Source organism: Eretmochelys imbricata, chromosome 7 (genome assembly GCF_965152235.1).
Source record: "Eretmochelys imbricata isolate rEreImb1 chromosome 7, rEreImb1.hap1, whole genome shotgun sequence".
NCBI lineage: Eukaryota > Metazoa > Chordata > Testudines > Cheloniidae > Eretmochelys > Eretmochelys imbricata.
The window spans coordinates 25,161,912-25,176,353 of record NC_135578.1 but is presented as its reverse complement, the minus strand read 5'-3'; the positions used below and the strand labels follow the sequence as shown (position 1 = coordinate 25,176,353).

The window sequence follows — 14,442 nt, the reverse complement described above, 5'->3', positions numbered from 1 at the left end:
AGGTTTCAAGTGATTGTCTCTCTTGAAAAAGACTATTGAACTGTTTTATGTCTAAAGTTTTCATTCACCTTGGGGAAAATAAAAACACTTAATACTATCTAAGTCTTTTACTAAAGAAAACTTTTTAAAAATCTGACAATATATTTTCCTAATCTAACTGGATGCCAGGCAAGAGAGAGTTAACAATAATATTTTTAATTAAAAATAAGAGATGGTATATTGAACTGGCTTATTTAAAAATCACCAAATTATTACATATAAAAGTTAACTATTGTAGGTTCAAAAGATATTCACCTGGTTAGACATAAGTGTAGCCACACAGTTATAGAAAGAATCAACTTTATCTGACTTTACACCCTCTAATGCTTCCTTTCTGGTGAAGAGATTGACAACTCTTGGATACCATGTGTTCAGTAATTTCTCTTCTGTTTTTGAACAGTTTAAAGAAACATCATTCTTCAGTGATTCACAATCAATTGGACCTTTCAAACTGTTTACCAGAAAAAGAAAAATGAAGGACTGATTTGAAAATTAAATTCTACAATCTAACAGAACAACTGTGTAGAACTGGGATCTTAGTGCTATACTATATCTACCTAACTATGCAGTCTATTCTTCCTTTAAAGAAAGGTAAGCCTAAGTGGCCCTCTTACAGTCAGATTGAAAAGCCCCAAAACTAAAGAAGAACTGATACTGGGAACAGGATCAGCAACAATGGTAAGGAAGATAAAACTGGATCTATCAACTATAAAGATTGAAGAAAAATAACCAAATGTAAATAGTAAAGGGAACATGTAATAGTGGGAAATGAGCATTGGTGAAGTTTCCCTAAAGCTAGCAATCTTGCTAGAAGAGACTATATCAATTTCTTCAGGTAAAACTACAGGGAATCAATCCTACTACATGTCACGTCCTGGCCCACTGAAGTCAATGGGAATTTAGCCATCGAGTTCTACTGCTCATGAGCTGGCCCTAAGAAAACATACTCCCAACGTACTGATATTACTCATAATGTACGAGCAGATAAACTATTTGTGCACAGCACAGAGTAGGAAAATTATGTTAAATGTTTTACAGTGTGATGTTTCCTACTTATAGGACCTTGAAGATCCAAAATAACACTTTAAGCATTTCATTATTCATATATCAAATTAAAATAAATTGCAATTTCATACAATTTTTATTGACTACAAAAACACTGCTCATATAGCCAACATTTATAATCTTAATTCAACAAATGATATTTTACCTGACATTTGACAAGTCCACTATTAGTAATTTGGAAAATGTTGTGTAACCAATATCCAGTAAAATTTTCAGAGTAGGATGAAGAATGTGCAAGTTTGTGAGGATCTGACTTCTTGCTTGTATAAAACTGTTATGCCATGGTCTGGAAAAATCCAGACCTCTGAAAAAGTAAAAGCAACAAGTGAAGAGAACAAACAATACAACATATTAAAGAACTTCAGTAAAATATCCTCCAGATCTAAAAAGTGTGATTTTTAAAATAAAATAAATAAATTATATACAAACACACACTTATGCATGAAAGGGTGTTATGCGCATATCTTCAACAAAATGTAGTGGAAGTTATGTAAATAAACTGCCCACTCATCCATGAGATAATACACTCTATTTCAGATCAACTGGTTTTACCACAGTTTCACCATCATAAACTGTGATTTCATCAGATGTTATTAACTCAGAAGGGTCAGACTGGATTAGTATTTGAGTGAGAGATGCAAGTGCTGGTGATTCAGCAAATGGCACTCTTGCTTCTAAATAAATATACCAACAAAATGTGACAGGGCATGCCATAATTGTCATCTTTCAGACCAAATTCAAAACCAAGTTCCAGACTACAACTGGTCATTAAAATTCCCATTGCACTTTTCAAGAGAGTATTTGTATGAACACTGTCCTAGTCAAATTCCAAATTTTCAGAGTAGGATGAAGAATGTGCAAGTTTGTGAGGATCTGACTTCTTGCTTATATAAAACTGTTATGCCATGGTCTGGAAAAATCCAGACCTCTGAAAAAGTAAAAGCAACAAGTGAAGAGAACAAACAATACAACATATTAAAGAACTTCAGTAAAATATCCTCCAGATCTAAAAAGTGTGATTTTTAAAATAAAATAAATAAATTATATACAAACACACACTTATGCATGAAAGGGTGTTATGCGCATATCTTCAACAAAATGTAGTGGAAGTTATGTAAATAAACTGCCCACTCATCCATGAGATAATACACTCTATTTCAGATCAACTGGTTTTACCACAGTTTCACCATCATAAACTGTGATTTCATCAGATGTTATTAACTCAGAAGGGTCAGACTGGATTAGTATTTGAGTGAGAGATGCAAGTGCTGGTGATTCAGCAAATGGCACTCTTGCTTCTAAATAAATATACCAACAAAATGTGACAGGGCATGCCATAATTGCCATCTTTCAGACCAAATTCAAAACCAAGTTCCAGACTACAACTGGTCATTAAAATTCCCATTGCACTTTTCAAGAGAGTATTTGTATGAACACTGTCCTAGTCAAATTCCAAATTTTCAGAGTAGGATGAAGAATGTGCAAGTTTGTGAGGATCTGACTTCTTGCTTATATAAAACTGTTATGCCATGGTCTGGAAAAATCCAGACCTCTGAAAAAGTAAAAGCAACAAGTGAAGAGAACAAACAATACAACATATTAAAGAACTTCAGTAAAATATCCTCCAGATCTAAAAAGTGTGATTTTTAAAATAAAATAAATAAATTATATACAAACACACACTTATGCATGAAAGAGTGTTATGCGCATATCTTCAACAAAATGTAGTGGAAGTTATGTAAATAAACTGCCCACTCATCCATGAGATAATACACTCTATTTCAGATCAACTGGTTTTACCACAGTTTCACCATCATAAACTGTGATTTCATCAGATGTTATTAACTCAGAAGGGTCAGACTGGATTAGTATTTGAGTGAGAGATGCAAGTGCTGGTGATTCAGCAAATGGCACTCTTGCTTCTAAATAAATATACCAACAAAATGTGACAGGGCATGCCATAATTGCCATCTTTCAGACCAAATTCAAAACCAAGTTCCAGACTACAACTGGTCATTAAAATTCCCATTGCACTTTTCAAGAGAGTATTTGTATGAACACTGTCCTAGTCAAATTCCAAATTTTCAGAGTAGGATGAAGAATGTGCAAGTTTGTGAGGATCTGACTTCTTGCTTATATAAAACTGTTATGCCATGGTCTGGAAAAATCCAGACCTCTGAAAAAGTAAAAGCAACAAGTGAAGAGAACAAACAATACAACATATTAAAGAACTTCAGTAAAATATCCTCCAGATCTAAAAAGTGTGATTTTTAAAATAAAATAAATAAATTATATACAAACACACACTTATGCATGAAAGGGTGTTATGCGCATATCTTCAACAAAATGTAGTGGAAGTTATGTAAATAAACTGCCCACTCATCCATGAGATAATACACTCTATTTCAGATCAACTGGTTTTACCACAGTTTCACCATCATAAACTGTGATTTCATCAGATGTTATTAACTCAGAAGGGTCAGACTGGATTAGTATTTGAGTGAGAGATGCAAGTGCTGGTGATTCAGCAAATGGCACTCTTGCTTCTAAATAAATATACCAACAAAATGTGACAGGGCATGCCATAATTGCCATCTTTCAGACCAAATTCAAAACCAAGTTCCAGACTACAACTGGTCATTAAAATTCCCATTGCACTTTTCAAGAGAGTATTTGTATGAACACTGTCCTAGTCAAATTCCAAATTAGGGAGTTATATTCTACCTAAATCTCCCTACTGATTCAACTGGGTATGATATTCTTCACTTCCTGTCTTAGAGCTGCATCCCGCACCACTGAAGTCAGTGGAAGCTTTGCCATCGACTTCAATGATTGCAGGATGAGGCACCCAAAGTGTAGTGCACTGTTGCTCTCTACCACTGAAAAGCCGCATTTCCTTCTAGAGGTGGCTACATTTCAGTTGTGGGCAACATGATCTTTATGATTTGCATAATCAGAGCCAGAGTCTGATATCCTTATTCATACTGAATAACACCTTACTTCATTAGTCCCATTGACCTCATATAGAACTACTCTTGAAGAAGGTTGATGCTCTGTGTGAGCAAGGGTGCCAAAATGTGCCCTGTAGTAAAAAATGTTAAAGAATTAATGATTCATTTGGATGTAAATTGCTATATAGGAACAAGAGCCTGATTATTGCTGAATTGCAGAATCAATACTAGGGGTCCACTTATCCCATTATTGTGTTTATACATCTCAGTAAGAGTCGCCTACATGTAACTTAAAGCGTGATTAGTCACTAGGCTACTTCTTAACTTAATTTACTCACAAAGGCGATACTGGTAACGGTCCTTCCTTTTCATCTTCAAGTCCTTTTACATCAGGTTTCACAAGAACACTTCGCACTAGAATGCATTTATAAATATGTAACCATCAGAAGGAAATTCAACTATCTTTAATTTGCACAAACGGAAACTGGCAGGTATTTTCTCTGTCTTTCCCTGGAGAGGACCAAAACTTTGGTATGATGGAGATTTAACTATCACTCAAATCTTCAGAATATTTCCCCCCACAAAGGTCCCTGATGAGGCTATTTTAAAAGTTTGTATTGTCAAGTATGTTTTGTGGATAACTGATATTAAATAAGGAATCTCCTTTCCCATCCAACTGTCCCTTAATCTTCATAAGGTTTTGGATAAATAGTGCTTAACATGTAAAATAATTAGAACATTTAAAAAAACTTCCATTGGAGAGTATGTTGACAGGGCATTCTGCTGCCACAAGTGCCATCTTGTTCATATCAAATTCTAAACCAAGTTCCAGACTAAAAGTGGTCATTAAAGTTCCCATTTTTCAAAAGAGCATTGGTAGTAGTAGGGACACTATGAACATGCCGACAACATTTTAAATTAAAAGAATAACCCAACCTATTATTTTTAAATATTAGCCACAAAAATATTGGGTATAAAATTTTGTCACAAATACTTTTGCAGTTTCAGAAACTTTTAGTGCAGAAAAAAATTATGGAAGCTTTAGATTAAAAAAAAAAATCTAGTTTTAAAATTCCACTTTCAAATCTTTTGAAAACATGTTTCAGAAATGTCTATGAAAAATCATTTCCAACAAAAAATATTCAGTTCCAGTTTTAAGCACCTCACTTTATAACTTGCAAAATAAAAGAAAGTAAGAAGGGCATTTGTCATTTGGTTCATCTTCACCTTACCATGATGTTGTTTATAATGTTTACTTTAATAACAGTAGAAAGTAGAAGAAAATTAATTCAAACATAAATTATTATATTATTTGTATTATTGTTACACCTGGAGGCCCTGATAAGAAATCAAGTGTGTATATAGTGCCCATTAAGCTAGGCACTATATACACACACATAACAAAAAGACAGTTCCTTACAATCTATATTGTGAGAGACAACAGGCAGGAAAAACAAGCAGATGGGGGAGCAGCACAAAGTAACAGTGAGACAATTTTGATTACACCAGCTGCCTAGCTGTTATCAATTATTTTGTAGGCAACATGACAGATGTTAAGTTTTCAGGAGAGATTTGAAGGATAACACAGTTTCTTTGCAGATTTTTACCAGGAGCTTGCCCATGCGTAAGAACTAACACGGGAAAAAAGGATGAGGGTGCTTGTGAGAAAATATGATTAATGAACAATAAAGGCTAATATCCCTGAAATAGAAGAGGCAAGAAAAAAGGGCTCTCTAACATAAAAATGATGAGTAACGCAGGGATAAACCAAGAAGGTTGTGTCTTCAGTAGGAAAATAGGTATGTTCTTAACTCAAGTAAAGTAACTGAAATTATTTAATCAAAGGTAACAACCAAGCAAAGACAAGACAGTTTATAGCCTTCACATAAGTAAGCAGAATGAGTTAAAGACTAGATGCCTCTATAATCTTTAACTCATCTTGCTAATTCAGGTGAAAACTACAAACTGCTTTGTCTTCACTATGATACTACTTCAAGTTAGTTAACTCGAGATAAGGACATCCCTTTTTTTCCCCAGTGATGATTTTCTGCAGCACCATTTTGAATGGATTATAACATGTACATATTCATACATTAATATTAACATAATGTATCTTGTCGCTCTTACCCACACATCTCTTCATGCTCATTTCAAAATCCTTTGTTACTTCATCTAAAAGCTCTTCAACCAGGAATTCTCTGTCCTTGCCTTCCATGAGGGACTGAGGCACCAGAGTGAGCATGGAGGTCAGCCACTGCTGCTGAATGGGGACTACTGGATTACTTTCCACACACTTCTTCATAAAGAGATAGTTGGTCTGAAAGGACAATAATATCATAATCATTAATCCTCTAAACCAGACTTTCATCACTTGAGTCAGGGTATCAATGGGTTTATCATCCCATCAAAGTAATAACTAGTACACTGAAGGCTGCTCCAAGACAGGTAAAAAAATTTTGCCTGCCCCATTACTCAGAGACGGTGTATTGTTCTCTTTCCTGCCTCGGTTTCTGCTAATGCTTGTGGAGCACATCTTTGTGACTTTGATAACAAAATAGATAGCCTTCTCTAAGGCACTTCATGCTCATTTCAAAATCAATTGAGCTGGAGTAAATGACTGGTCTCTTGGGACTGGAACCTGTATATTTTGTGATTTTTGGTAAAGGTCGGTGGTTTTCAAATTTTTTTTCTGGGGACCCAGTTGAAGAAAACTGTTGATTCCCGTGATCCAATGGAGCTGGGGATGAGGGGTTTGGGGTACGGGAGGGGCTCAGCGCTGGGGCAGAGAGTTGGGGTGCAGGGGTGAGGGCTGCGGGGTGGGGCCAGGAATGAGGGGGTCAGGGCTCTGGGCTGGGGGTGCAGGCTCTGGTGTGGGCCGGGGATGAGAGGTTGGAGTGCAGGAAGGGGTTTCAGGTTTGGGGGGCTCAGGGCTGGGGTAGGGGACTGGGGCATGGGATTGGGGTGTGGACTTACCTCTGGTGGTTCCCGGTCAGTGGCGCAGCCAGGGTGCAGAGGCAGGCTTCCCGCCTGTCCCAGCACTGCTGACCGCGCTGCGCCCCAGAAGCAGCCAGCAGCATGTCTAGCTCTTAGGCGGAGGCGCGCAAGCGGCTTCATGCAACTTTCGCCCATAGGCACCACACACACACCCCTTACATGCCCTACCCCAGTGCCTTACATGCTGCGACCCAGTACTGGGTTGCGACCCAGCTTTGAAAAACAGTGGTGTAAGTGACCATTTATCACTAAGTCCAGCTTGCCTGGGTAGCAAGATAGGCTCTCTAGTCTAAGGGGACTGTCTGTGACTCGATGGTAAGACTGTTATAGTGATCCAGGCAGGGCTGTCCTTACCCATATGCAAAGTACGCAGCTTCATAGGGCACCAGGCAGTTTGGGGCACCACATTTCCTGGTGCCCTGCGCAGCTGCATGCTGCTCCAGCCCCTGCTCCGCCTCTTCCCCATCGCCCCCGCCCCTGCTCCGTTCCAGCCCTGCCTCTTCCCACCCCTGCTCTGACCCAGCCCCGCCCCCAATCCTCTGAGGACTGCTGCAGGGGCTGGGCCTGCACTCACCTCGCAGTAAGTAGAGCGACCTGGCCCCAGCCTGCTCCCCTCCCCTGGCTCCCAGCCGCACCGCCGGCGAGTGCTGGGGGGCAGTTCCCCCCTTCCCCTCAACGCTGGGAGCCAGGGGAGCAAACCAGAGCGGGCTGGGGCTAGGGGGCGGTTTCCCCCCTGCACTGCCCCCATGGAGGCCTGGGGCTGTGGAGTGCACCAGAATGGCTAGGGACGGCCCTGGATTCAGGAGTTCACATTTGTTACTTGGGTTGATGAAATCTAATTATAGAACATACCAACGGTTTGGGGTGTCTATCCTGTTTTTGGCAGTCTGCCCTGAGGTAGGCACTCACGGCCCTGAGCCACTCCAGACAGCATGACAGCCACATCTTCCAAAAGGCAACTGTTAGAAACTGGCCTAATTTAACACTATTAATTCCTCACACACATGCAATTTCTGTATTATTTCAGCATAGGAATCATGCAGTATCTCTTTTAAGAAAAGAAGAATAGTAAACAATTTAACTCACTCTTCTTTTTTTTTGTTCACTGTTCATCTATAAAAATAAAATGAAAATATAACAAAAATAAGTCATATATCAAAGTAAGAGTGTAAACAATGATAAGCCAAATCAGAAAACTAATACATTAATATAAATCTTGATTCTCAATCTGAACAAATATTATTGCTACTCAAGGGCTCTACCCTACAAACATGTATGCATCTATATATTGACTTCAGTGGAACTACTCACATTGGTCAAGCTATTTATGATTTAATGCAAGATTAGGCCCTAATTTGCTAAACATTTGCAGATAAGAGACTAAATACATCATCAACAAAAATCAAAGATAACGTGATCAAAATTAAACATTACAGCTAAAAGGAATTAAAAACTCACAGTAGAAGGTAGTTCTGGCTCAGGAGGTGTGGGAACTCTCTGATACTTTTCTTCCATGGTTGCTTTATAATCTTTTAAAGCCCGGTCAATTCTGAAGTATAGTTTATAGTTGGAAACAATGTTAAAAACTTGTACATAATATTTTAAAAATAACATAATACAGTCATTTTAAAGTGCTGCAAATTCCTTTTTCATGTGTACCAACTATTCCAACTCTATAGAGTAAGACTCTCCAACTTGCTCTCTCTTCTCTTATATAGTGAGATACCCATATCTCCGTCACAGTCAAAAGAAAATATTGTATGTATGTGTATGTTCACATTCATTCTAAGTTGAACATGATGAGTTAAACACCAGACTGGTACCATGATTGATCTTTACTTCTACCCCTTTCTTAAAGCATCTACAGTAGGTCCCAACCAATTGTGCATTGTCAATGATTGAGTAAAGTGAGGTTCCTGAGGAAGTCTAATTGTATTTTTTAAATATGTTAAGAAGCTAAAAACATGCTCTCCTTTTTACTGCATGAATTTATAAATTGAAAAATAAATAACTAAAAAAATTAAATGGCCATTAGAAGAGTTTAGATGACTGGTGTTGGCCTGTCATGTTGACCTTAGCAATCAAAACACTGCACCCCATCCCGCTTAATGTGAGTATACTGTACATTGACAAGTGAACATATGTATACAGTGTTCCAGATGCATCCCCCAGTACAATTTGGGCTGCAGATCCCCCAAGTGACAATAAGTCTATGGGGCTACACTCTCAGAATTTCAGTCTGCCAGGGAACCGAGAACCAGGAAAGGCCGGGCTGGTTAAGACATGCACTACTCTCCTCCCCCACAGTTTTCAAAGAAAACCCTCTTGAAGAAGGTTGCAGCAGTACAGCCATCATCCTTTCCTAGAGGTGAATCCCTCCTGCAGTGCAGCTAAATTTGTAAGATCACTCTATAACCTATCTCCATGAGGGTGAACCTGGCACAGTGAGTTTGCTAGCAGTAGACATATAGTACGGGAGACATGTCCTATTAGAACAATAGTCAATCACTATTAGACTCATTGGCAATAAGTTTGACATTAAAATTGCGTTTTAATATTCCCACCTAATGTATTCTTTATTTGATTAATGTTGCATCGGACTGTATTCAACATCAAGAGTGGATTTTTCTTAATTCTCATGTATTGGTATCACATTACAATTGGCCATCTAGTTTACAAATTAAAAATCAAAATAGCAATAACATATTTGATTACAGTTAGCAAGCCCATTCTTAACATACATAACAGAACAAGATCATTTTAGAGACTACAGGTTTATTCCTAACATTTCATGTCTTCCACATTTTAAATTTAAAATATTTTATTTGACATTTATAAGTGTATCTATCAAAATTTCTAAATATACATAAAATATTTTTAAAAAATAATCACAATTTAGAAGAGACCATTTACAAAAAACTCACACTTCATCTGAAAATTATTCATCTATTATTGCTCAAGATTATTTAAAATTGAAAAAGATGAAAGAGGAAAAACTGATTGTTGTCCATTTTTCAGTTTCTTTACTTTAAGTATTTGACAGCTGTTTTACTGTTTCCTTGTGTGGGGCTTTCACAAATCAATGAGGGAAAAATCATTTTACAAAGTAGAAAAATGTGATTATAAAATCCACAAACATTGGCAAGGGGACTCAGGGACAGGTGTAGTACCTGAAACTATTTTGAATTTCTTTTTAAAACTAACTACGTTTCAGCTTTATAGTGTCCCTTTCAACAAATCAGAGGTATCATCTTCTCTTTCTCAACAGTACATTTATGATTAACAAGAATGGAATTAATGCTATTTTAAAGCTATTCACACAGTGTACAGTCTAAGGCAGGGATGGGCAAACCTTTTGGCCTGAGGGCCACATCTGTGTATGGAAATTGTATGGTGGGCCATGAACGCTCATGAAATTGGGGGTTGGGGTGCAGGAGGGGGTGAGGGCTTCGGCTGTGGGTGCGGGCTTGGGGGTGGGGCTGGGAATGAGGGGTTGGGAGTGCAGGGGGGTGCTCTGGGCTGGGACCAAGAGGTTCTGAGGGTGGGAAGGGGTTGGGGTACAGGAGGGGGTCACGGGTTCAGGCTCCAGGTGGCTCTTACCTCAAGCACCTCCCAGAAGCAGCGGCATGTCCCCCATCCGACTCCTACGCGGAGGCATGGCCAGGCATGGCCAATGGGAGCTGCGGGGGCAGGGGCAGCGTGCGGAGCCCTTTGGCTGCCCCTATGCATAGGAGCCAGAGTAGGGACATGCCACTGTTTCTGGGAGCCATGCAGAGTGGGGCAAGCCCCCGACCCCACTCCTCAGCTGAAGTGCCGGAGCGGGGCAAACCCTGGACCCCGCTCATGGGTGGGAGGATAAAAACGTCTGGAGGGCTGGATGCAGCCCCTGGGCCGTAGTTTGCCGACCCCTGGTCTAAGGATAGGTATCAGTATTTAAGCAGAACTCCCCACTGATGGCATGATTATGACTATGAAATTATCTTGTAACATAGCTTCAAATAATGTATCTTAGGCCAACAATGACACTAATGTGAGGATCATAACTGACGTTATTCAAGGAGAATTAATTTAACAAGACAATTTAATATCAGACTTCAAGAGAACCTTCTCAGCCTATCAGAATGCATATCAGCAGTCATTTTATTGTATAATAAATTACCAATGTGACATAGTTAACATTCTGAGCATTCCAAGGGGCCTCACTCTGCCACCACAGATATTAGTGGAAGATTAGGATTTGGCTTCAGATGTTAAGAACTAAAAATGCAGCGGTTTAATTTTGTATTTAAGCTTGTATTGAGATAGACTGAAAGACATCCAGGGCAAGGTAGCTTGCTCTCTGCTTGTAAGGCACCATGTAAATATATGACTTTGTATAACTGATTTTTATTGCTATTAATAAAAATACCATTGCTTCTCTTTTCCTCAGTATTAATCCAATTCCCTTGTGCTAAACTATTCTTAGGCCTTGATCCTGCAATCTGCCCTTACACTTGAAATCTGGCATTCAGCTCCACTGAAGGCAATAGGACTCTGAACGAATGCAGGAATTCCCCCTGCATGGGCCAGACTGCAAAATCCAGGCTTTATTTTATCTATTTTGGAATCAAATTACTTCCAAAGAAAATGGGGGGAGGGGAAATATATTTCTTAACTATAGTTTGTGTAAAAATAAAAATGTTTCAAAGTGTGAACATGTACGCGCATGCAGTGCACAAAGTTACCTCATCACTCATACTTTTAAGAGAGATACATTAGCGTTATCCATGCAACTGAGTACTGTCACCACATTTCACCAACATGGCTCCAATCCTACAAAGACTTACACAGTGCTTAAGTTTAAATATGTTAGTAATACCATTGACATCAATGGGACTCACATGCTAAATTAAGCATGTGCTAAAGCCTTTGCTAGACTGGGGTCTTAGTCTCCATTCAATCATCTTGAGGCCGTGATGTATTTTGTCTATGCTTCTTAACCCTATAGACCTAGGTTAGATTGCTTTCTTTGCACCGCTTTATCTTTGATCAAGCAAGCAAACACGCACGCTTTCAATGCCAACACTACTCCCAGGGTAACCTGATAGGTGTATTCTTAGCCCACATAATCCTTGCATTTATACCAACAGGGCAATCATACATCCTTAAAAAGTTGCAGAAAAAGAAATGCAGTAATTTAAAAGATAGTGCAATTAATAATTTTCAAATAAAACTTAGCAATAGATTTCCATGTTAATTTAGTTACCACTCAGACCTACAAAAATTACATGAAATTACTCCTTCTAATGTCTTTGTAAATGCTTGTTCATACACAGGACTTGTAAAGAATTATTTGTGTATAATATTAATGTATATCAATCTATGAATAGGGTTCCGTGTCTGTCACGGAGGTTGCGGAAGTCACGGATTCCATGACTTTCTGTGACCTTTACGACTTCTGCAGCAGCTAGTGTGGCTGACCCCAGGGCCAGCTGCTCAGGTAGCACTGAGGCCAGTCACACCAGCCACTGCTGGAGTGGCCCCGGGCCAGCCACACCAGCCACTGTTCAGGCAGCCCTGAGCAGCGGCCGGAGCGGCTGGCCCCGGGGACCGCCCGAGCAGCGGCCGGAGCGGCTGGCCCCGGGGACCGCCCGAGTAGTGATCCTTGGGGCGGCCAGAGTAGCCACTGCTTGGCAGCCCCCGGCAGCAGTCCCGGAGCAGCTATAGCAGCCACTGTCGGCAGCCCCTGGTGGCCATAGCAGCTGCTGTCGGCGGCCACCGGCAGGGGTCCCTGGGTGGCCGGAGCAGCTGCTGTCGGCGGCCTCCGGCAGGGGTCCCTGGGTGGCCGGAGCAGCTGCTGTCGACAGCCCCCAGCAGCGGTCCTGGAACGGCTGGAGCAGCAGAGGTTAGCAGTACCTGGAAGCAGTCATGGGGCACCGGAGCAGCTGCCAGTCGGCAGTGGACCCCGGCAGCTAGTGCTATGGACCCCACCCCACCTCAGCAACACCCTCCCTAGCAGCGAACCTTTTGCCCAAGATTTAGTCTGGGATATTTATAGTGTAAGTAATGGACAGGTCACAGGCAGTAAATTTTTGTTTATTGCCCATGACTGCCCATGACTTTTATTAAAAATACCTGTGACTAAATCATTGCCTTATCTATGAATCACCACAACACTCCTCTGGGACAATGCAAATCACTAAGCCCAGAACGAAGCATGCCAGAGCTGGGACCAGAGTTTTCTCTCTTGCGGGGACTCAGCTACAGAACAATCTTCTAGAGGAGTTCAGGCTAATCCTGAGTCTGGCCATCTTTAGTTAACAGTGCAAAACCTTCTTTTTTGAGAAAATCTTTCCATCATAACTGACACTCATTCCCAACCCTTCCACTCCACAAAGAAAACCCCTCAAGCTACCCCAAACAGAATTTTGACCCTGTAAAGTGTCAGAGAGACTCCATGAAGCCCATTAGGGACCTCGCTATTGATTTTACATGGAAGACACTTTGATGGTAATGAGTACCATCATCATAAAACTCTAAGAAAGAAAAAAAGATTATTAAAACCTCTCAGCTGCCTAGGAATACAGTGACCCTTTAATCTGAATCGGAACGTAACTTATTGGATGAATTATATGAAACTCACACTATCTGATTAAGCATCTTTTGCTGTTCCTTGAATCTTCGGTATTTCAATAGTTTATTGTGTGATGCTGAGACACCAGCTGTCGATGACGTAGGTAAAACTATAGGTGGCAAGCGATTGTTCAAAGTCTCTTTATCAGTGGGTGGTGTCAATTTATTTGACAACGACATCTAAATGCATAATAAAACAAGAAAAATTTAATAGATTACTATATTAAATTGTACTTGCATGAGAAATAGAATGGGTTAGTCACAATAATTTCCACAATCTAGACACCAAAGCAACACAGGCTTCTACAATGGAAACATAGGCGCCGACTCTGTGGGTGCTCCAAGGCTGGAGCACCCATGAAAAAAGTTAGCAGGTGCTTAGCACTCAATGGCAGCCAAGCTCCCTCCATCCCCCAGTGCCTTCCGCCCACCGATGGCCCCGCCCATCAACTCCTCCCACTCCCTCCCAGAGCCTCCCACCTGCCGTGAATCAGCTGTTCAGTGGCGTGCAGGAGGCACTGGGAGTAAGGGAGAGGAGCAGGGACTGGGTGCACTTATGGGAAAGGGGTGGAGTGGGGCGGGAAGAGGAGTGGCGGGGGCATGGCAGGTCCTTGGGGGAAGGGGTGGAGTAGGGCAGGGCCTGGAGCTGAGCAGGAGTTGAGCATCCCCAGGGAAAATTGGAAGCCGGTGCCTGTGAATGGAAAAACACTATACTGTATGTACTTAAATTCCAAAGTACAAAGGGATATTTAGGGCTTGATTCTGTTCTTGGTTCATACAA

The 14,442-nt window shown here is 40.5% G+C and overlaps 1 protein-coding gene across 1 annotated transcript in view; it reads right to left on the bottom strand.

Annotated features, from left to right (window-relative positions):
* Positions 1-13,841, bottom strand: part of DNAH12 (dynein axonemal heavy chain 12) — a 169,013-nt gene extending 155,172 nt beyond the window's left edge. The window contains exons 1-7 of the mRNA XM_077821355.1: positions 13,672-13,841; positions 8,508-8,598; positions 8,136-8,162; positions 6,183-6,372; positions 4,394-4,469; positions 1,250-1,408; positions 295-490 (exon numbers count right to left, since the gene is read on the bottom strand). Coding sequence (XP_077677481.1) covers positions 295-490; positions 1,250-1,408; positions 4,394-4,469; positions 6,183-6,372; positions 8,136-8,162; positions 8,508-8,598; positions 13,672-13,841 — 909 coding nt within the window. The remainder of the gene's footprint in view (positions 1-294; positions 491-1,249; positions 1,409-4,393; positions 4,470-6,182; positions 6,373-8,135; positions 8,163-8,507; positions 8,599-13,671) is intronic.
* Between the last annotated feature and the right edge of the window lie 601 nt (positions 13,842-14,442).